This window comes from Carex rostrata, chromosome 2 (genome assembly GCF_964058835.1).
Source record: "Carex rostrata chromosome 2, lpCarRost1.2, whole genome shotgun sequence".
NCBI classification, from domain to species: domain Eukaryota; kingdom Viridiplantae; phylum Streptophyta; class Magnoliopsida; order Poales; family Cyperaceae; genus Carex; species Carex rostrata.
This window is the reverse complement of record NC_135919.1, coordinates 15541901-15563666: the sequence shown is the minus strand read 5'-3', so window position 1 is coordinate 15563666 and position 21766 is coordinate 15541901. Positions and strand designations below refer to the sequence as shown.

The window sequence follows — 21766 nt, the reverse complement described above, 5'->3', positions numbered from 1 at the left end:
ATATTTCAAATCGATTCAAAAATTTGATACACGTTATTCTATACAAGAAATTAAAAACACATCATCTACAATTTACATTTTTAAATTTAAACAGTATTTTTATAATATTAGGTAGATATATGTCTGGTATAAGTTAGATATACATATACAATTGGAAATATCATATACATAGTTTATGTATAATCAGAAGATACTACATCCGCTGATATAAAATTTTGATAATGCAACTTAACAGCCACTGCTAAGATTTATTATAAAAAAAAATTGTTTGTTGTTATATTACAATCAACGTCAACCGTACGTGTCCTCTAGATCAGATTATGAAAAATATCTTCTAAAAAATTAAGATGGGATCAGTAAATTTTCATTTTGATGGGGGCCAAAACGTAACATAGCCAAGCATTCTTAGAAAGAGTGTCTCGTTTCTAATAAATATAGACAGATCTGATTCATTGAGTCTGATAAAAAAATATGGATTGAACTCAATGGGCCCTAATCTTGATCCATTAATATAAAGTTCGGCTAGTATGACATCGGTGTCATATGAAACTAACTTCAAAATTGATTGAATAGACTTCAAATGACTAATTCAAACCGTTCAAATCGATTTACTTTATGAATGATGCGTTTATATGCAATTTTTTTTTTTTGAGTTTTAGTATCAAATTAAGTGGTAAAAATGTTAAAAAATGAATGTATTTAAATTAACATAAAAACTCACACATTTGACCGCTTAACTTGATACTAAATAAATTTGTAAAATCATAAATTTTGTATTAAACGCACAACTGAGGAAGTATATTGGTTTGAACGGTTTGGATTCACCGTTTGAAGTTGATTCGGTAGGTTTTGGAGTTGGTGTTATATAGGCTAAAACGACACTGATGTCATACAAGAACGCCTAGGCAGCCTCTACCAGGCTTTCAAAGAGAGAGAGAGAGAGAGACGGGATCCACTTACAACATTTGTAAGTTACAACATCTTACAATAATTCGGTTTTGTGATTTTCAAACTTCAAACAGTTGATCCAAACTGTTCAGCATAATCTTTATATTAAAATGTGCTTGTAGGTCATATTTTACATTTTTTTTTAATTTTTTTAATATTTATTAAGTATTTTATAAAACTCCTCCTTGTAGACAAATCTGGACCACTGATTAAAATCATTTTATAAAATATTTAATAAATAGTAAAAAAAATAAAAAAATAAAAATTTGATCTCTAAGTGCATTTTAATATAGATATCATATATACATATAGAGAGAGAATAGCTAAGCTCAAAATATTTTTTTCTAGCCTCCGAGGCAAATGTTTTGAACTTAACCAACCCCCTCTCCCTCTCTCTCTGTATATATATATAGAGAGAGAGAGATGGGTTGCGGTGAGTTGCGAAGTAAAGTGACTATTTTACTTCACGCTCATATTTTGCGATTTTTAAGTTCAAAACGTCGATCCGAACTGTTCATCTTATTCTCCATATTGAAATGTGATTGGAGACCAAATTTTACATTTTTTGAATTTTTGTTTACTATTTATTAAACAATTTTGAAAGTCGCTGATCTGATGGTTCAGAAAATTTTACTGTTTTTTACTGTTCACAGCAAAACAGCAATTTTCAAAAATGCTTAATAAATAGTAAAAAAATTTCAAAAAATGTAAAATTTGGTCTCCAAGCACATTTCAATATGGATTAAACATCTAACGGTTAGGATCGGTCGTTTGGACTTTCAAAATAAAAATACGGTGTGGAGTAGAAATGCGTTTTACTTCGCAACTCACCGTAGCCCACCTCTATATATATATATATAGAGAGAGAGAGAGATGGGCTATGGTGCATTGCAATGCATAGGCCATGGTGTGCATTGGACCATAAATCACTGATTCAAAGTCCAAATGACCGATCCAAACCGTTCATCTTGTTCTCCATATTAATATGTGCTTGGAGACCAAATTTTATATTTTTTGAAATTTTTTTACTATTTATTAAGCCACTTTGAAAATCGCTGATCCAACGGTGGCTTCTGATTTTACTGTTCCAAACAGTCACCGTTGGATCAGCGATTTTCAAAGTGGCTTAATAAATAGTAAAAAAATTCCAAAAAATATAAAATTTGGTCTCCAAGCACATATTAATATGGAGAACAAGATGAATGGTTTGGATCGGTCATTTAGACTTTGAATCGGTGATTTATGGTCCAATGCACACCATGGCCTATGCATTGCAATGCACCATAGCCCATCTCTCTCTCTCTATATATATATATTTCCATTAGCGCCTATTTAATTAAAAAATAGAAAATATCAATGGAACGGACTCAATAAATCTGATTTATCTATATTCGTTAAAAATGATACACTCTTTTCATTTTCATACATCTGAATTTAATAATTTATGTGAATTAAAAAATTTCCAGCATTCTTGGCCATGCACGAGGAATGCAATCATTACACATTAATGTGAATTTGGTCACGTCGTTACGTTGTCCCATGGCAACAGTTCAGGTACCCGAGGTAAAGGGCAAAGTTTAAACAAATATTACTTTGTTGAGCACTTTAACTTGAGCTATGGCTTTAATTTGTGTCCTTAGATATGCTTTGTCTTCCTTTTCGTAAAGCTCTCTCTTTATCTGCATCCAGTATAATCTCAACTTTTACTAAGCTAAAAGACTTTGTTTGTCTAATAATATGACGTAATGTGCATCAAAGATAAGATCTGATAGCACAGAACTCACATTCACAACGTAACACCTTCAAATAGCCAATAATGCTAAGGATGGCACCACACAATTTCAAGAGCAATAAATTGTTCTGTGGTTTTCATGGCTCGGTACGTAGATTCACAAGAGCAATAAATTAAGTCACCAGAAATCTTAGCCAGACCATAAGCTAACTGCTAGCACCTAGCTGTTTATATATGATTATTCAGACAAACCCATAAAGCTTTTTTACATTTATACTAAAGGCTCCTTATGTTAGTTTTTGAGTTTCGACACAATTATTAATTTTGGTTAAACAAGATTTGGTAGGCTGAATATATAGTGATAGGTAATTTCACATAAAATAAATGTGAAATATAAACTATCAAATAAATTATAGGAGAAAATAACAAATGTACTGAATTAACAGATCAGTCCCAGCATGTACTTAAAACCCAAGATACATCAAATCCATACTAAAGTGATATGTATACGGTATACCTGACTGCACGCTTATTAGTTAATTCCATGTTAATTTCATCATATCTATATATACTGCTACGGACATATATTACTGCGCAAACCAACATATATGAACATACAGCATACAATTAATTAATACAACTCATTATATATAGTACGTACTCCCAAGTCCCAACCACATGCATTTCCTTGATCTAAATTATAATTAAAAAGCCCAGGGCTATGCATAGCTTGTTGAGTTTAATATTTTCACTAACAATTAATTAATACTAGCTAGTAGATCATACAAACATCTTCAAAATAGTTAATTATTAATGAGTGAGATGAGTCTTGCTTTTTGCCAGTAAAACCTCTCTCCTGTTATGGCTTGTGATGGCCCTGTGTGTAGATGTAGTCCAGATGCGCCTCAGACAGAAGCCTTCTCTTCTCGCATTCTTCATCTCCATTCTTGCATTCCTCCATTCCCATGAGCTGCTCAGTTCAAACATATAAGAATTAGGAATAAATAATAGATCTAATTGGGCTGCGCCGCTTCTTCTTCTTCTTGTTTATTTTCTTTTTTTATTTGAGGTGTGTGTGTGATTTGGAGTGGGGGTGTGGAGAGGGAGAGTTGTACATATGTATGCCCTTACTTGCCAAGGATTATCTTCAGTATTTCCTTCATGGTCACCTTTTTTAGAGAGGGCATTAGCCTTGTCAATTCCTGCTTAGAAGATAGAACATTCAGAAACAGAAATAAATTAATAATTTTCACTTTCAGAGGAAAAAAAAGGCTGTTGAGCAAATGTTAATTTGTACCAGATAGACCAGCTTCTGGTTCAGTAGATATGAAGAGACGAGCAGCGCTGACACTGTGGAGAGATAGGAGGAGGAGCAAACACAGAAGACCACTGTGCTTCATTCTCTTAATTTGTTGTCGATTTAACTACCTGAGAGAAAGAGAGAGAGAATAGAGATGGTGGTGTTCTGGAGGATCGACGGGGGTTTATAATTTATAGAACAAAGGCGTGCGCACTTCAGTAATTGGTAATTAGCTAATAAGTAGCTTAAGTTAGTATGCATGGGTTTGTTTAATTATCTCGGAGTTGTCCGGGAAAAGGAATCCATAATTCCATATTCCATTGGCCTTTTGAGTTTAGATTATCTGTAACGGATACTCAATGAACTAAACTTCGAGGACCACTTGTTACTTTGTTAGAGATTATGATTCCACCTCTGAGGGTTTGATCGCACATGTAACAGAGAGTCCGCATATCTCGCCTACTAAATGGAAAAGGAAACAGTTCGCGACTTTGCGTTGAGCCCAACACAACTATGGGCTTTGGTGGGGTCCGCTCTCCACTAATCCTCGCAGCGTCACACTGTCACATTCCCACTGTTCTTTCGCACCTCCGGGTTTCTCCTCACAAAAAAAAAAACACCTCCGGTTCAATAGCAACCCGGTTGCTCGCCCAGATGATGATAATGATATATGACATGTTTGGCGTGCTCCGTTGTGTTTAATTTATGTAATACTGTATGAAAGTGTTTAGATTTTAAAAAAAAAAAATCATCACATGCATCATTTAATTCATTCAGATATCTTTTTTTATTATTATTATTGAGACTTTTTACTTTTTATCTTCTTCTTTTTCTTGCTCCGTTTCTTTATTCTTGTCTGATCCTTTTAAAGTAGAATTTTACGCTTTTTTAGTCATCTTTGATCTCCTTCAATTTTAATATGAATTTAATTTAGTCCCTTTTTTAACCGAACAAGCCTAGAAATTTCTAAATTGTCACAAGTATAGTAGAGACAAAAAGTTCTGTTCCTCTCTTTTCTTTATTTTAATTATAGATTCATATGCATTTTGACTTCTTTTCATAGTCTATTGTTGCTAAACTTTGACCAAATTTTATTTTGTTCTTTGAGATACAATTCAAAATATGAAATTTTCAATTCCAATCTTTTATTTCTCTTCAAAAGATATCTGTCTTGGATCATTTAATTTGTGTACATCCTCAACTTTATCGTTGTTTACATCCTCTGTAAACATAATAATATAAGAAGAGTAAAGCTAGCGTGTGACATGCTCACCAAGAAAGTTTGGTGAGCATAACTCCAAAAGTATATCGAATCGATATCAAATGTCAAATCCAAACCGTTGAAATCCATGTACTTCATGAGTGATGCATATATATGCAAAATTTTGAAAGTTTCAAGTTTATTTGCTACACGGTCAAGTGGTCAAAGAAATGAACATTTTATTATAAGTTATTTTATATATTCAATTTTTATTATTTCTTTGACCACTTGACCGTGTAGCAAATAAATTCGAAACTTTCAAAATTTTGCATGTATATGCATCACTCATGAAGTACATGGATTTCAACGGTTTGGATTTGGCATTTGACGTCGATCCGATATACTTTTGGAGTTATGCTCACCAAACTTTCTTGGTGAGCATGTCACACGCTAGCTTTACTCATATAAGAAAACACAACTTAAAATTTTATTCTTTGTGTCGGCAAAAATATAGCAAAATAGAATCCATATCAAACTCTCCAAAAACACAATTAAACTTGCGATTAAATTGATTAAATAATTTCTAGATATTCTTTTTAAAAAAAATTGCAGACACCTCGCTGTTAAATGAGGAGCTTTATTTTTTAGGGTACGTATACAATTAATCCCTCCTACCGCACTCATTCTGTCTTTTGTTTCAATGAAATGCTACGTATACCTAATTATACAGACATGCACATTCTCATGTTCTCTGATGTTCAAACTTCTAGAAGCACAGGATACATCCCGTAATGGCAGTAATGGAGAGAATCTGAATTGAGTGGTGCATGGTGGAAAGAGTAGAGTAGAGTGAGTTGGTGGGACAGGAGAGGTGAGGGATAAATAGACAGTGGGAAGTGATGACTGAGGTCTGAGGTCAAAGGAAGAGGGGACCTGATCGGAGAGAATAGAGAACACAAATGATCATGCCAGAGAGACTAGGTTCTAGATATTTTTATTTTAGGTGCTGCATATTGGAGGATCATCATCTCTCCATGTCATATGTATATAATTTATGATTGATTCATTTAATGCTATAAGTGTTTTAATTTAGAGTTTTTATATATCAAATGCATGTATTATATAGCTATTCTACAAAACCAAATTTCTTATTTTTTTATTGTTAAAAAAATATTTCTAAAATGTTCTCTATGATATTTTTTAAGCATTTATAAGCATCTGATACTTTATTTCAACAAATTAAATCTGCTAGATGCTTACAAGTAAATTAGTTAATACCTGATTGTTGTTTTATAATATATAAATTCTCTCGTATTTTTCCAAATAATTCAATTTACTATACACTTATTTGAATTAACAAGGAAGTATCAATTCAGGATTAACGATGGCAAGCAAATTTTTTTTATGAAGTGAGCAACTTAAAAAGAAAGATAACTATATACATCAATTTATACGTACATCGATCTTACCTTTGTTTACTAAGAAAGATAATTACTTTTGTTTTGAGATAAAAATGACGGTCAAGTTTATACACAAAAGTCCCACAGAAGATATATATAGATCCTTTAGCCGAAATATATACACAAAAGTCCAAAAGATGCTAACTGTCCGCGATTTATTTAGGTTTTTTTTTTGCTGGTATCCGCTTGATGCGTATCAATGTTGTCTGTTCATACGCTTTTGTTATATATTGTTGTTGGTATCAGTTTTGGCACCAGGTTCACAAACAAAGTAATTTTATTTTCATTTAGTAATGAAAATTTGCTGGTCTATACAAGCTTCTTTCAAAAAAGAAAGAAAGTGAAACAATGTATAATTAAATAACTTTTATATGACTGTGTGTTTCCGAAGCAAACATTTAAGGACTATTTCAATAAAAAAAAATATAAATCTTTGGCAAATAGTGATAATTTGAAGTGGACATATATAGATAGCTAACCCCTTGTTTGCTCTGTTACTGAACATAATTGAGTCAGAAGGCTGATTTATTAATTACTGCTGGCGAGTCAACCACCGCATGGATCGCTGAAAGTCTGCAGTTTGTCGTGTCCTGCTCTCCTGCTCTTCGATCAGGCTTCAGCTTAATTTGTCTTCTCCTTTTGGCCTTCTGCCCTGTAGCGGCTGTAGCCTCATCCTTCATCACTAGCTTACAAGCATTCATTAATTAGTTAAAAGGAATAAGACAAAAGGAAATTTAAAAAAAAGTACGTACAGCTAGCCTTCGTTAACTTTTTTTTTTAGTACGGTAAATGACGTCAGGTTGTAAACTTGTTTCAATGATGGATTAAGTTCAAATGCAGCACTATACACAATTGCGCGTTTGCGCCATGCGGGAAGAGAAAGGTTGTCCCAACCTCACATCTTAGCAAATGCAGCAAGAACAACTGCTCAAAGCAGCACAGGAGGGAATGGCATATGGACCTCTCGTTAATTAGGCAATTAGGAATTGAAATGTTATTAATTACTTCCGCAGTTTTTTATTTTCAGTCAAGTAACTTTTAGGTTGCTTTTTAGAATTAGTAATGGTACACCGTAAACCCTCTTCAAGGGATTCATTATATATTTCTAGAAATGTACCAACCTTTTATTTTTCAATAAAATACACATACGGGTTTCTCTAAAAAAAAAAAAAAGATCGATAAAGTTCAAATGAGACATGCAAGGAAGTCAAGACACATGCATGCGTTAGTCAGAACTCAGAAGTAGTGGTTGCGTTCATGCATGACGCATGCACGGATTCATGTTTCATTGTTATCGCATGCTCTGGAGGTCTTGAGCAGAGTACATAGAGCCAAAGGGGTACTCGTCGTGTCCTGTCCTGTTTGTTGGACGGATTGGAGAAGACGACTAAAAATTAATAAAGAGTTAATTTACAATGCTAGCAGTGTGACCGTTCGGTCGAGCCAGGCATTGCTCTGAAGTCTGACCGATCGATACAGTGGGAAGGCAAAAATCAACATCTGACGGGTGGACCCACAAGCATAATGTCGTAAATTTATGAAATGTTTGCATATGCAAAAAAGTGTTAGTTAATTAACAATTCATCGGGATATATATTTATATACTTTCAAGTTGTTCACTAATAAGAACACGTACATGTTGTACCGCAGAAATATCATAAATGTCAATTCTTCATAGATTCAAAGTCTGGACTCGACAAAATCTGGACAATATTAACATATAAATTGACATGTACGCTTATTATAAAAAGTTCCCAAAGTACTTAGTAATTACAAACATGCCCTTTTTGCATCGATATATAACAATATTAGTACTACTATAATACCACGTTAAAAATTTAAGCCTTCAAGCACCTATTCACCCAGACAAAATCTCAATCGTTCATTTAGTAGATCTCAGCCACTCATCAAAAGTATATATCAATCTCAGCCATTAATCACTAATTTCGATTTTATACATTTATTTCAAGTTATCAAACGTATAAAAGTCTAAATTTAGTTACGCATATACTCGCTACATGAAAAGTTACATTAAAATTATTTCATCTAATACAAACAAGACGCGCTTTTCTTGACGCCCTTTTTCTCCTTCCCGACGCAAACCACGTTTTTTTCGAAATCGATACATTTTTCTCTTTTCTCTGTCACCAATGACGACTTCTCTTTTTTCCTTTCTGGTGAAGGAAACCGATATTGACCATTGCCCCACGCCGACTGTCCCATCTCTCACTCCTCCCCCATCCCCATTCAACTGTTCCCTCTCTCACTCTTTTCATACATCATCGCTCCACGCCGAATGCGGCCGTGACCTCTGACACCCATCGTTGCTACGATCGCTCAAATGATCCCTACCATTTCCCTATTTTCTCTCTTTCTCCACGATCGCTCAAAGAAGAAAAACATCTATCTCTTTCTAAATTTTTTGGTGGTGAGAACCTCTATCACTATTATGTAAAAGTTCTCTCATCTTTTTTAATATCTCGTGTGTGTGTGTGTGTGAGAGAGAGAGAGAGAGAGAGAGAGAGAGAAGGAGAGATGAGGAATGACGAAACAGTGAAGTTGACCAGTGCCGACAGGTTTGAATTCATGATCGATCGGAGAGCGACTATGGTTTTTGATACCTTACGCAATATGCTCACCTCCCCCAGTAAGCGGTAACTCGAACACACTTCTCTTTATTTCTCTCTCTGACAAAATTGAATTTGAATTCAACCTAATTTTTTTACAAAATTAGAGAAGTTCTCTCATCCGACAATTGACAATTTGGTTTAACTATACCTTTTGGATTAATTTGATTTCATTAATTTGGGGAAGTGTTAAGGGGTTCTTTGATCCTTACTTGTAAATGTGATTGTTTGAGTGAATCACTTCTTGGTGATAGCTTGTTTACTTGTAAAATCATTATTGAACAATTACTATCTTTGGCCCATGTAATGAATTTTTGAATTGTTGATCGATCAATTTCTATCAAGGCAAGCTTCACTATTTTTGTTTTTGTTAGTAGCAATGTCATAAATCACAATACTCTTTCATTAGCAAAAAACTAACTTAAGTTATTAATAGATTGAGGCATTGAGCTAACAATTACAAGCAAAAACTTTCTGTGACATTAGAATTCTCCCTATAGTTTTAAAAACTAACTGTAAAATATTATTTTACCATAGATTTAGTGGTTTTTAGTTTTGTTTGTTGACTTGTCTGAAAATTGAGGAATATGTGAGTTTTAACAATGGTTCTCTCTCTTTTGTTAAAAATATTATCACGCTAATATAATCTCTATTGTCTTACTCGGCAGGTACCGAGGAGACACTACAAGAGGTGCAAGATTGGATGTTTGTTGATATAGATATGATACCACTACAAAGTGTGCCACCTAACATTGTTTCATTACTCTCTAGTACATTGGTACCAAGTCAGAATACTGTGATACTATTTGGACAGTAGAGCAAGAGAATACTACTGAAAGTTTTTTTTTTATTGTAATACAAGTTGTTATGTGCTACAAGTTTTGTGATTATAATAAGTTGATTGCCTTTAGTCTTTTTTGCTTTGTTACTTGTTGCTTTTCAGTTCATATTATGTTGCTTGAGATAATATTGTGATAGATTGTGTTTGGGGATTGTGTTTCAGGCATATAGGTCGATGAGGTTATATAGGGATAGGTGCAAGATTTGAGCTAGCAGCATCTAGCTCATGTACCATTGCTAGTACAGTTGAGCAGGAAACAACCAAGCTATGTTGATGAATACACCGTGTGAACTCTGAGACCTTAAAGCATAGGTTTTTTTTAGAGCAAGGGGTGAGTTATATTTTGTTTTTGTTTTTGGAACAACTGTACTGTAATTTTGTAGTAATAAACTTGGCACTAGTGCCTTTTCATCAAAAAAAGAAGAATAATATATTGTGATGGTGTCAGCCAATCAGATGATTCTCCCATGAAAAAGAAAAATGTGAGTGTATATTTTATTTCTAACTTTTTAGTGTTTACGAAGATACATATAAATTTGTGAGCCCATAGAGTAATGATTATGGTATTACACATATTCAAACTTTTTAGTGTTTACGAACATATTTCATTTCTAACTTTTTAGTGTTTACGAATATAATAATTCCTAAACCCTAAACCCATATTCAAACTATGGTATTACACATTAGGCATTATTATATTAATTGTATCCAAGTACCTGAGGAATACGTGAGCCCATAGAGTCGAGCAAAGGACAAGAACAGCACCACTTGAAACAATGTCCCTGAATTTTACAGAATAATACATAAATTTGTGATTTAAGTGCTATATTTCATTTCTCACTTATGTACCAGTCACACCAGGGGTACTAAAGCTATACCTATAGCAATTGTATAGTACAATTTAATAAAACAAAAAAAATTATAAAAGACAGAAGATGGTTAAGGACAATAGTTGATATTACAACTTTATTTTATAATTAAGAGTAATGATTATGTTAGGGGGTTTAGTTTCTTTCGGATGTTGATGTCTTTTGTTGGTATGTATGTGTTCCTCTTTTGTTAGTATGTATGTGCCCCTCTTTTATTGGTAATTGTTATGGGACTATGAGAACAATTGTTTTCAATTACAATATTTTTAATTATATAATGTTTGAACATACATCCAGCCCACTGACTAACTAAGAATTTACAATAATTTGATTTCTAAACCAAACTTAGCAGACCAATTCACATGTTGATACTACCATATCAGTTGCATACCACCGGTGTACCAGTAGTGTACCAAGAGGCACAGATGACCCAATGTTTGATTTTGTTGTTCTGGTACCTTCTATGTGCTGATTAAAGCGATATGCAATTATTACAATTACAAAAACACAACACGATTTCATTATTTTCTTTGATTTCAGCACATGAACTTTGCCAAACAAATCAACACTTTAACATGAAGGTGCTTGTATGCTATAAATTCCATACATAAATGTATGCTACTTTTGTTTAGGAATAAGCCCTTAGGAATGCATTGAAATAATAAATGTTCTATTACGTCAAATTTGAGAAAATTAAATCAATCTACTAACTAGTACTACTAGCAAGAAAGCATTATATCAACCTGAAAATATAAAGCCTACTGAAATAGTACTATACTTGGATCTTTATTCTAACTTTTTTGTTTCTCTCCTAAAAATGTTTTGATCCAATTCTAAACCAATGTTGCTATGTATGATAACACCTTGCATAGGTATGCCATTAAAAGTCAGACTTCAATTTCTAGCTACATTTGCAAGCCAGTGCGGTTAGTGAAGTGCTTGTACCCCTATATGCTTTAATTCAATCCGGTGTTGTGTGTTGTGCATTTCTCTAATACTCAAAGCAACCGCTTCACCAGCTTTCCAAGATGGTACCTGATTGATATAATTTTTTATTACCGCCTGTACCAGTCCTTTGCAATCAGAGAAAAAAATAAAGTGCGCCCCCTGATTATGCTCCTTAATTAACTTGGATTGTGCAATTGAGAAAATTAATGCCATTACTTCCGTGTGCACATTGGTGATTGTATCAGTTGACATAGAATTTTTCAAAGGGACCCCTGTGGTTCAGAAATTAATATTCCAATCCCCGTCCTCCCAAATGAATCCCATGATTCATCCATTAGTACTTCAAAATTGTCAGTTGATACCTCAATTTGCTGAATTGATCTACATTGTGTTGCATGTGCTGGTATTTGGTCTACTCTGACTGCACTGTTGGCCACTACAGTTAAGGGTCGCGCCTTTGTACCAGTAAACACCTCTTCATTTCTCGCCTTCCAAAGTTGCCATAGCAGGTTGAGAAATGTAACAATTTAGCCTTTCTCAAGTTCTAAGTTATATCAAGTAGAGCTTGAGATACATCAAGTGAAATCGCATCAACTCATAGCGGTAGTGGCGCTATCAGTCAGGTTATTAAAGGCTAGCACTCATCGGTTTATTAATTGTCATAGCAACAACACTCATCAGTTTCATAGATATACACGCCATATAGAGAACAACACCAATGCACATTAGGATTAGGAAATACAAAATGCATCTTCAGATTCTTCACATATCAGCTACTCCTTAAAAAAAATTAAGAAAAAACTCTTATGTTTTGAGTTGACAAAGTACTCTATGTATCATCAAAAACCATTTTATTCATTTCATTATCCATTACAAACCATGGGCACTTGACTAGTTTGAAAAAAGTGTACCAAAAGTATAGCTCTAACTATGTACGTATTATTGATTAATAGGATGATTGATTATAATATTTATTAATTACATAATAAATAACAATCTTAATAAATGGATATTTCATAAACTCGACTTTTCCTTTCAAATGTCAGACTCTAGAAATTATTTCCCTTTGCAAACTCTTCCTTTCAATTGATATCGTCAATTGATATTTTTTTTTTCTGATTTTTTTATTACAAACTATTTTCTTATTTACTTAATAAAAATTCAAAGTACGTGGATAACCATAAGCATATATTTACTACAGAAAAAAATGGTAACAACTAAAACAATATTTAGCAGTTATTCGAATGGATTAATGATATTTCATGTATTAATTTCTTATTCCCCTAATTGCGACATAAGGCTCTTAACTATATATCTTTGTAGGGTGAGCATGCGCAAATGGATTGTGAAAGGAATGTCAAAAACATATACGGTTGGTTTTTATCTTTTATGATAGTTTGGTTACAACGTGATGTGACAAACTAAGGTAATTAAAACCAGTGTTTTAAAATGCGGTTTTGTTCATGCATGCAGAAGGCCACTACATACCGCATATGCAGTATGCGGACGCATATGCGGATTTTCATGCGGATTTTAAAATAAAAATTCACGTATATATATATATATATTCATATTCATATATTTGAATTTATTTTTACATAATAACATAACCAACAATATTTTTTTGATTTTTTTAATATAAATTTTAATTAAAATACAATCAAATTATCAAAACCGCATGGGAAGACTGCATGGCTGCATATTTCAGTCTGCATGGCCGCATATTCAGACCGCATGGGAAGACATATTCGGACCGCATGACCGCATTTTTAATCCGCATGGCCGCATTTTTAATCCGCATGACCCCATATTAGGACCGCATATGCGGCCGCATGGAAAAACCGCATGGGCATTCTGAGCACGGCTGCCAACCGCATACGCATATGCGGCCCATGCGGCCGCATTTTAAAACACTGATTAAAACAGATATTTTGGGATAATTACTTGTTACATCCCGTTGTTGTGCATCCTTTGCTCTAATTAATCAAGTTTGCATGTGGATTCCATTTTTTTTCTAAAAACTAATGGTATGCTGACAAAATATATTTTGGGAATGGCTTTTTACATGCCGATTTTAGTATAATTAACCCGGTACGTCAAGGCATTTGCCTGAATAAGGATTGAATAATATAATTTTGCTCATCCTTAATTTAATATCTCTTGCTTTACACGTGTAATCCAATCCCTTGGAAAAGTATCGACTTTTTAGCAACGTGATAAAAGCTTCCATGAAGATATGCGGCAGCCACACCCAAGATTCTGATCTAGATCTATAAATTAATTAATTAATTAAGCAGGTGAATGAAGATTAGGTTTCCTTCTTGGTGCATTAATTATTTATCAAATATGTATGCATTTTAGTGGCCTGTGCATATGCAATTAATATGATATTCGCAGTACTAATTGTATGATCTTTTTCCTGCATACCTGCACTTAACATGCATGATTGTCATATATATTGAATAATACTCTTTTAATGTTCTACTATTAATTATATTATTATATGCATATAACTGCAAAGCGAGAGCACTAAGAAGCAAATGTGCGCATATCCTACTTAATTAACATCGGGTGGGTAATTTGATAAGCATTAGCCTTTCTTTTCTTTCTCGTTTACTAATTTTAATTGACACGTGTCGCATATTGAGAGGTTTTACACATCCAGCAATAATAATAAATAAAAACCCACAAGAGCCCACAAGTCTCATTGTGGCATTTATCTCCAAATTTGGAAAGATTATCTTGCTCTTGTTGTTGGGCTACAAGTAACCTATCTGTACTCTTTTAAATTAAAATAGATTGAATAATTTGAACCGCCACTAGTTAAGGAGAAATTAAGCAAAGTTAATCCAAGTGAACTCCAACCAGATGTCACAATAATATCTGCCACCACCCACCACATTTTTTAACACTATCCTGCCCTCTACAATTCGAAAACAGATTTGGCATTGGAAAACAACATGACATGAAATATAATCGAAGATCGGCCTACAATATCAGGACTATATATCTACGGCAATATTATTCTATTTGGATCCTTGTGGATTCTAAACTGAATGAATTCACATCCCCTCATGTTACCGGACATGAGTATAATTGAATCGGACGGTCCATTTTTTTTTTAATTTGACACGAATCTCGAAGCACAAATAATAATGCCCATTGTGTTATCCCGAGCAAACACCGGCTGATCAGAGTAAATTTGGGCCGTTCATTTCAACTGTGTTGAGTCAGGTACCTGGGAGGATACAGATCTTTAAATTTATTTTGAGGAGGGTTCAAATGCCTCCATCATGCCTTCATTTTTAAGAACTTTAATAACTCAAAATTTAAAAGTCAAAATAAAACCGTTGAATATGATCTGCATCATTTTATCTATGTCCATGTAAAAAAATTATGACATTTTAATTTTATTTTAGTTGTCATCAAGAGCTCGAAAAAACGTACTACTATAGATGATTTCTAGACATTAATTTTTCAAATAATTGATTCACATAAAAACAAAATCAAAATGTGATTTTCTTTTTATGAGCACGGAGATTAAATAATATAGATCACATTTAACGGTTTTATTTTAACATTTATAATTTAAATTTTATTTTTTTAAGGTTAAATTTTGATTTATTAATGTTTTTAAAACTGAATGAATAGTGAAGACACAAAAAATAGAGACATTTGAATCCTCCTGTTTTATTATACATTAGTGCTGAAAAGTTTCTATTTTCTGCAGATTGACTTCGATAAAAGAAGCCACTGCAAACAGGAAATTAAAAAAATGACATATCAAATCTTGTATTTACTAAGCATAATTGAACTGGCACATCCGGTGACAGAATGCTTTTTTGCTCCTGGCTGAATTGTCTTTAGACTTCAGATCCTTGCAATTTTGCATAGTCCAAAGACTGGAGAGAAAAAATATATTTATAAGGCTGAAAGGTTACGATATTATGGATCAAAGATTATTCATACAAAATTCTACTGTTGGGCTTCTGAAGAGACCCAGAGCGGAGGTGGAAATTTGGTTAGGTAAGTAGCTCATTATATTACCCAACTTAAACTGGAATTCTCTACACTCTGCAGCCCACTTTTCGAACCTTGATGCAGGCCATTTACTGGCATTCAATTTGGAGTCTGTATCTTGTGCAAATGTGCAATATACCCCACGATTTGAAATATTCATTCGTCAAAGGAAAGAATCTTTTATCGTCTGGAATAATTAATATTATCTTTGAAATCCGTACCTTCTATTGTTCTAAAATATCGTTTGAAATGGAAATAATTTATCATCTGGCTCAATTAAACTGTGCTTGTTTGTCATAAAGACTGTTGTTATGTATGTAAATTATGTATAAATCTATTTTAAAATGAGTGAATCAGAGATTTCGGATGAATGGAAGTAAGCTATCTCATAAAAATATATTCTCTGTTAAATTGTTTTGTTGTCCAACTAAAAAACTCTGCAGACCATTTTAATCTTTAAGAAAGAAACAAGTTTGTTTGTCTGATCATTTGGCTTGTTCAGTTTTCATTAGTGTCTAAATAATCTGTTAAAAATATATACAACGCTAAGTGATATATTAGATACTTAAAATAATGCTAATAGTATGAATTGATTTTTCTCCATAACCTACTGTCTTTAATGTCCTATCTTCTGACACTGACAGTGTTATTTTCTGGAATTTTCTGGACGATTTTTTTATTTCGGCGATGGTTATCACCACAAATGATAGTTTGCTAAATGAATAAAAAAAGGAGAGCGGCTCCGAACGGTTTGTATGAATCTGATGCAAGCACGGAGGGCCCACAAAATAATTCGTTGGAAGCTGGTATCTCAGCAGGGGAAGGTTTCAACAGGGGGAGATCATTAGACTGATCCGCTGATGCGTAACCGCTGGAATTAAAATGGGTCGCCTTCAGGAAGTTTTACGGCTACTTGAAACTTTGAAAGCACGTGCAATCCGTAATCCGTTCTTCCTTCTGAGCCATTTACTTACAAATCCACATAGCAATCAAGAGAGCGCAGAGAGCTAGCCCTGGCCCAGCAGTTCAGCAGAGAGTAAACTATTACAAAAATAAATAGACTATAGCAAATTCCACCGAAATCTATATAGTTCAAATTATGTTTGTCGTGTTCAAAAATCAAAATAATGGATTCAAAATACTTAATGCATTCTGCATATCAAATTTATATAAGATACTCACTTTTAATTTTAAAACATTTTTATTGTTTTCTTTTCTTCAATTTATTGAACAATATTATACCTAAAATAATATAAAACACAAAGATGTTTACATATCAAATCGGATCAGTTTTCCAACTTAATAAATAATTAAATAATAGAATTTAGCATATTCCGAGATTATGATATATATTAAGCGGATTTTCATAGTATAATTTAAATTATTTATATTTCGGTCAAAAAAATAAATATTCATATAATAATTATGTATTGTTTACATGTTAACTGATATCTATTTGAAAGCATCTTGTTTGAGACACCTCAATTTATTAATAAGAAAACTAGTTATGAATAAGATATTAGTCTACTTAACAACACATCTTATTGTTGGTCCCAAAGACACCTAGAGGGAGAGTGAATAGACATTTTTATATTTTTGGTCTAAGTAATAATATTATAACGTGTCTATAAGTTATTCTTAGCGGAAACTATAATAACTTTGTTCTAAACTAAATGTAAAGTAAATAATAGAGTTTAGAGACACTTGACACGAGAGTTGTTTACGGAGTTCAGCACTAACGCCTACGTCTCCGGGGCTCGCGACCTTCTAGATAGCGCGCCTTTCTTTACCCAATGAGAAAGGAGTACAAGATAGAACCGGTGAGCCCTTACAATTCTTCTGGGAAGTCACACGGCCCTAACAACACAATCCGAGTCGCAATGACTTCAAGGATTGCAAGGTGAGCACAAAGCTCGAAGTAGTAAATGATTTGATCACGCAGGATCACTCTAGGAGTTGGTTGATTGATTGAATAAGCTTGAGATTGATTGTTTATATTGAAGTTGTAGTGCATAAGCAACAACGACTTTCTCTAGATCTATAAATACGAAATATTAAAGTTGGAGACGGCTAGAGTGATACTCCAAACCTTGGTATAGCTTCTATTTATAGAGAGCTGATAAAAAGGAAGTAAGTCGTGCTGACCGTTGTAACAGTACAAGGGCCCGTCACAACGGTAGGTAAATCGGAGTGGTTTGGAGTGTAACGGTGGCAACTGTTGAACACGGTAGATGACCGTAACAACGGTTCTCACCACGGAAATCCTCTAGAAGAGTTAGCGTTCGGTGATGCTAAAATTATTTTAAGCATCACGGGATTTGTATAAAATTTATTTATTCCGTTATCACGGTCACTGGACCTTGACAACGGTAGGCCTCATTTAGATCAATCTCAAACTTATTTTACCAAACTTATATATATGTTATCCTTAATTTTGAGTTAATTTAGCTATTTAGTGTCTTGTATCTTCATCTAATAGTTCTAAGCACTGCAAACCTATAAGATACATCCAAAACTCTGATTTTTTTTTCTAAATTAAACACTTATCAGCCGTCCAGAAGCCACGAACAACATACCTACAACCGAGGTAGGCTTAATATTCAACAAAAAAATATAAAAAAATGTGCAATTTTTCTTCGAAAATGAATCATTAGTAGTAGTTACCAAGCCCAATATATTGTTATTCTGATTTCAACCGTTAATCTTTGTTAAGATTGCCGTTAATCTTTGTTAAAATTGCTCTGCCAGAGTAAACTATAACAAAAATTAAATTATTGTACAATTTCACCTAAATCATAGTTCAAATTATGTATGTCATTTTTAAAATAATCGATTCAAAATACTTATTACTGGATCACCAAAAATAATAGTTAATTTAGAATAGCGTTATTGTTCAGAATAATATTCAATTCAAATACACACTTGCTAATTTGAACAGTTTAAAAACAACACTATTCAACTATATTTCTAAGCACTGCAAGCCATATATAAGAGCATCTACATCCCTAAAATTATTAGAGTTTCTAATCTGACGTGGCAGTTTCTAATTCAGTTTCAGGGATGTGAGAGAGTTTCTTATTTAAAAACTATGCAGGAAAGTTTCTTATTAAGAAACTGTTTATAAACTCTATGTTGGCCAAATGATTGGCTCAAATTGTTTCTCATTTTTAATTTGTTGCTGACGTGGCTTAATAGAAACTCTAAAATGAGTTTCAGGGATATGAGAGTTAGAAACTTTAAAGACCGTAATTTCTAAAAAGTAGTTAACAGTTATTTAGAAATTCTTTTGAGTTTTAGAGATGTAGATGCTCTAAGATCCATCCAATACTCCGATTTTTTTTTCTAAATCAAACACGTATCAGCCGTCAAGAAGTCTGGAACCGCATATATATCTACAACGTTAACCGAGGTACGCTAAATATTCAACAAAAATGTTGATTTTTTTTCCTTAATTTGGAAATGAATTCTCAGTAGAAGTGACTAGTTACTAATCCCACAACCACTAAATCGCTCCAACCTGCTCCACGTGGCCATGGAGTCATGGAGAGGCTACTCATGATCCAACGATGGTGCCCCAGATCCCACCTCCCCTCTATAGGCCTTCTCTGCCGCGTCTCAACTCGGTGACACGGCAACAACTTTTATTCTATACAGATGTACTCTGTTTCATAGAAAAAACAAGGAGGTACATGCGTTTTTTCTTCTTTCTTTCTTTCTTTCTTTTCATATAATTGAGCATGATTCTGCCTCTATCAATAGATACGCGGCAATGACGGAACAAATATATGGGGAGTCGTCCTTGATTTTACAACTTGGAACTTCATTTTGTCACACAACTTTCACAACTTTTAGTGAAATTTAACCTTAATTTCTTTTAGAATGAACAATGTATAATTTTTGTGATGCTGCAGAGTTGAGCTGAGAAAGGGAGGTAACATTTTAGGAAAAAAGTCTTAAAATTGTTGGTTACTTCAATTTCCTATTACAACTTTGCATTTTCTGTAAAGATTTTCAAAAAAAAAAAAAAAAATCAAGCTATCAAACTGTATAAATTATAAAATTAGCTATTAATTGATATATAGTAAAATTATATATATATTTATATTAAGTCTTTCATAATCTAAGTAAAATCATATATAATTTGGCTTTTTAAGTGATGCGTGTACATAACACACGCTAGTTTTTTTATAAGTGAACACAATACACGTTAGTTTTTCTAAAATTAAGGAGAACCCCAGTATTCAAAAAGCAAAGCTGTGTGTAACTGTTATATTATATGTATTGTAGTCCCCCTTAAGGAAACAGAGAAGTTGAATTTTTTTTTTAAAAAGAATAAAATAACGTTAAGCGGCGTCTTCCGAGTCCAAAAGCAAGCGCTAGCTTGTTGCGTCACGTTTATATATTTTACAACTCTTTTTTTTTTTTTTTTTTTTTTTTTTGCAACTAAAAGCCCGTAGGCATATATATTTACAACTCAATAATGCTATTGTTCGGGTTCCTATCCAGTAGGGTTGGCAAGTCCCAATTAATACAACTCCTCATTTAATTAAGATTTCATCCAGAATAATAATTAGTCTGGAATAGCAGATGAAGGGAGCCAAGAGATACCAAATTGACGAAAAAAAAATGGTAAATTAAAGATATCACTATTTTGAGTTTGAAATTAATAAAGTGGAAAATTCCTATTTAATATAAAGATAAATTTTAATAAAAAAAAATATGTTAGACCTTCACCTTTCATTTCAAAAAAAATATATCACTATTTTTCTCCTAAAGTAGAATTATTTATAGAGTAAAGATGTTGTCCCCCTTGAATCTGTCCCCTATCTGTCCCCCTAACAACTTTCTTTTTTTGTTCTCTCACGTGGTCAAAACCCACCCTCTTCAATCTTCAATCTTCTCACGTGACGAGGAGAGCGTGGTGCACCATCGAGATCCGGTGAGGAGAGCGTGGTGCACCGTCGAGATCCGGCGAGGAGAGCGTGGTGCACCGTCGAGATCTGACGAGGAGAGCATGGTGCACCGTCAAGATTCGGCGGAGAGAGCGTGGTGCACCATTGGAGGGGGTCCATGCTAGCCCAGCGAAGGTTGTCACAATGCAACATATGAATACTTCATTAGTTAGATATGAATACTTCAGTTGTTAGATATGCGTACTTCATGTTACATATGAATACTTCTTGGAAGAGGTGGGATGAGAGAGATGAATCTGACTTTGAATTTTGAATTGTATAAATTATTTCGAAGATGTATGAATACTTCGTAATCGTCAGTATGAATAATTCTTTAGTTAGATATGAATACTTCATTGTTTTAGATATGCATACTAGTCTGTTGAGAATATTTCTTGGTCCCAATCTGGGCAGGTGTGAATATTATTAGTGTCAGATGCGAATATTGTTAGTGTCATGTGTGAATACTTTATTAGTTAGATATGAATAGTTATATATATGAATATTTCATTTGTTATATATTGAGTACTTCATTAGTTAGATATGAATACTTCATTTGTTAGATATGCATACTTCATGTTAGATATGAATACTTCTTGGAAGAGGTGGGTGAGAGAGATGAATTTGATAATGAATTTTGAATTGTATAAATTATTTTGAACATGTATGAATACTTCGTAATCGTCAGTATGAATACTTCTTGGAAGAGGTGGGGTGAGAGATGAATCTGACTTTGAATTTGAATTGTATAAATTATTTCAAACATGTATGAATACTTCATAATCGTCAGTATGAATACTTCATTTGTTTAGATATGAATACTTCTTTATTTAGATATGAATAATATATAGTTTCGCTGTAGTGGTCC

The 21766-nt window shown here is 33.3% G+C and overlaps 1 protein-coding gene across 2 annotated transcripts; it reads right to left on the bottom strand.

The window, feature by feature from the left end:
* Positions 1-3230: 3230 nt before the first annotated feature.
* Positions 3231-4154, bottom strand: LOC144550572 (uncharacterized). Of its 2 annotated transcripts, none has more exons than XM_078298574.1 (3): positions 3978-4154; positions 3816-3882; positions 3231-3650 (listed from the first exon to the last, which is right to left on the bottom strand). In XM_078298574.1, exons 1-3 carry the CDS (start codon positions 4078-4080, stop codon positions 3491-3493), a joined length of 330 nt encoding a protein of 109 aa, XP_078154700.1. In that variant the 5' UTR covers positions 4081-4154; the 3' UTR covers positions 3231-3490. The 2 variants fall into 2 exon arrangements, with proteins under 2 accessions (XP_078154700.1, XP_078154701.1); XM_078298575.1 differs by having other exon boundaries at positions 3241-3650; positions 3812-3882; positions 3978-4151.
* Between the last annotated feature and the right edge of the window lie 17612 nt (positions 4155-21766).